A 290-nucleotide genomic window follows, 5' to 3' on the forward strand; every position below is an offset into this window, starting at 1 on the left:
CCTCAGAAACCGGACTCGTTTCATCTCTGAACTGAGAAGATGAGTGAAAGCCCTCTGATGGAGTACGAGCTGCAGTCTCTGGCTCCTGTCTCGGGCCCCGGGGCCACGGCGGGGCTCCTGCTGGCTCCGGACACAGAGCAGATCACGGCGCTTTGTTTCGTGGGACTCCTGCTGCTGTTTTTGGTGTTCCTGCTGGTGCGGTGTTTCCGGATTCTCCTGGACCCCTACAGCAGCATGCCGTCCTCATCGTGGTCTGATCCTAAAGACGGATTGGAGAGGGGACAGTTCGA

The 290-nt window shown here is 58.6% G+C and overlaps 1 protein-coding gene across 1 annotated transcript; it reads left to right on the forward strand.

The window, feature by feature from the left end:
- Positions 1-39: 39 nt before the first annotated feature.
- Positions 40-284, forward strand: LOC107734653 (cortexin-2-like; the record flags this gene model as incomplete). The annotated part of the gene is made up of 1 exon (XM_016546627.1): positions 40-284. A coding segment is annotated over exon 1 (245 nt), but the record flags the coding sequence as incomplete, so codon positions are not given.
- Positions 285-290: the final 6 nt, after the last annotated feature.

The sequence above is a fragment of the Sinocyclocheilus rhinocerous genome, unplaced genomic scaffold (genome assembly GCF_001515625.1).
Source record: "Sinocyclocheilus rhinocerous isolate Xijiao unplaced genomic scaffold, SAMN03320098_v1.1 C34691175, whole genome shotgun sequence".
Classification (NCBI taxonomy): domain Eukaryota; kingdom Metazoa; phylum Chordata; class Actinopteri; order Cypriniformes; family Cyprinidae; genus Sinocyclocheilus; species Sinocyclocheilus rhinocerous.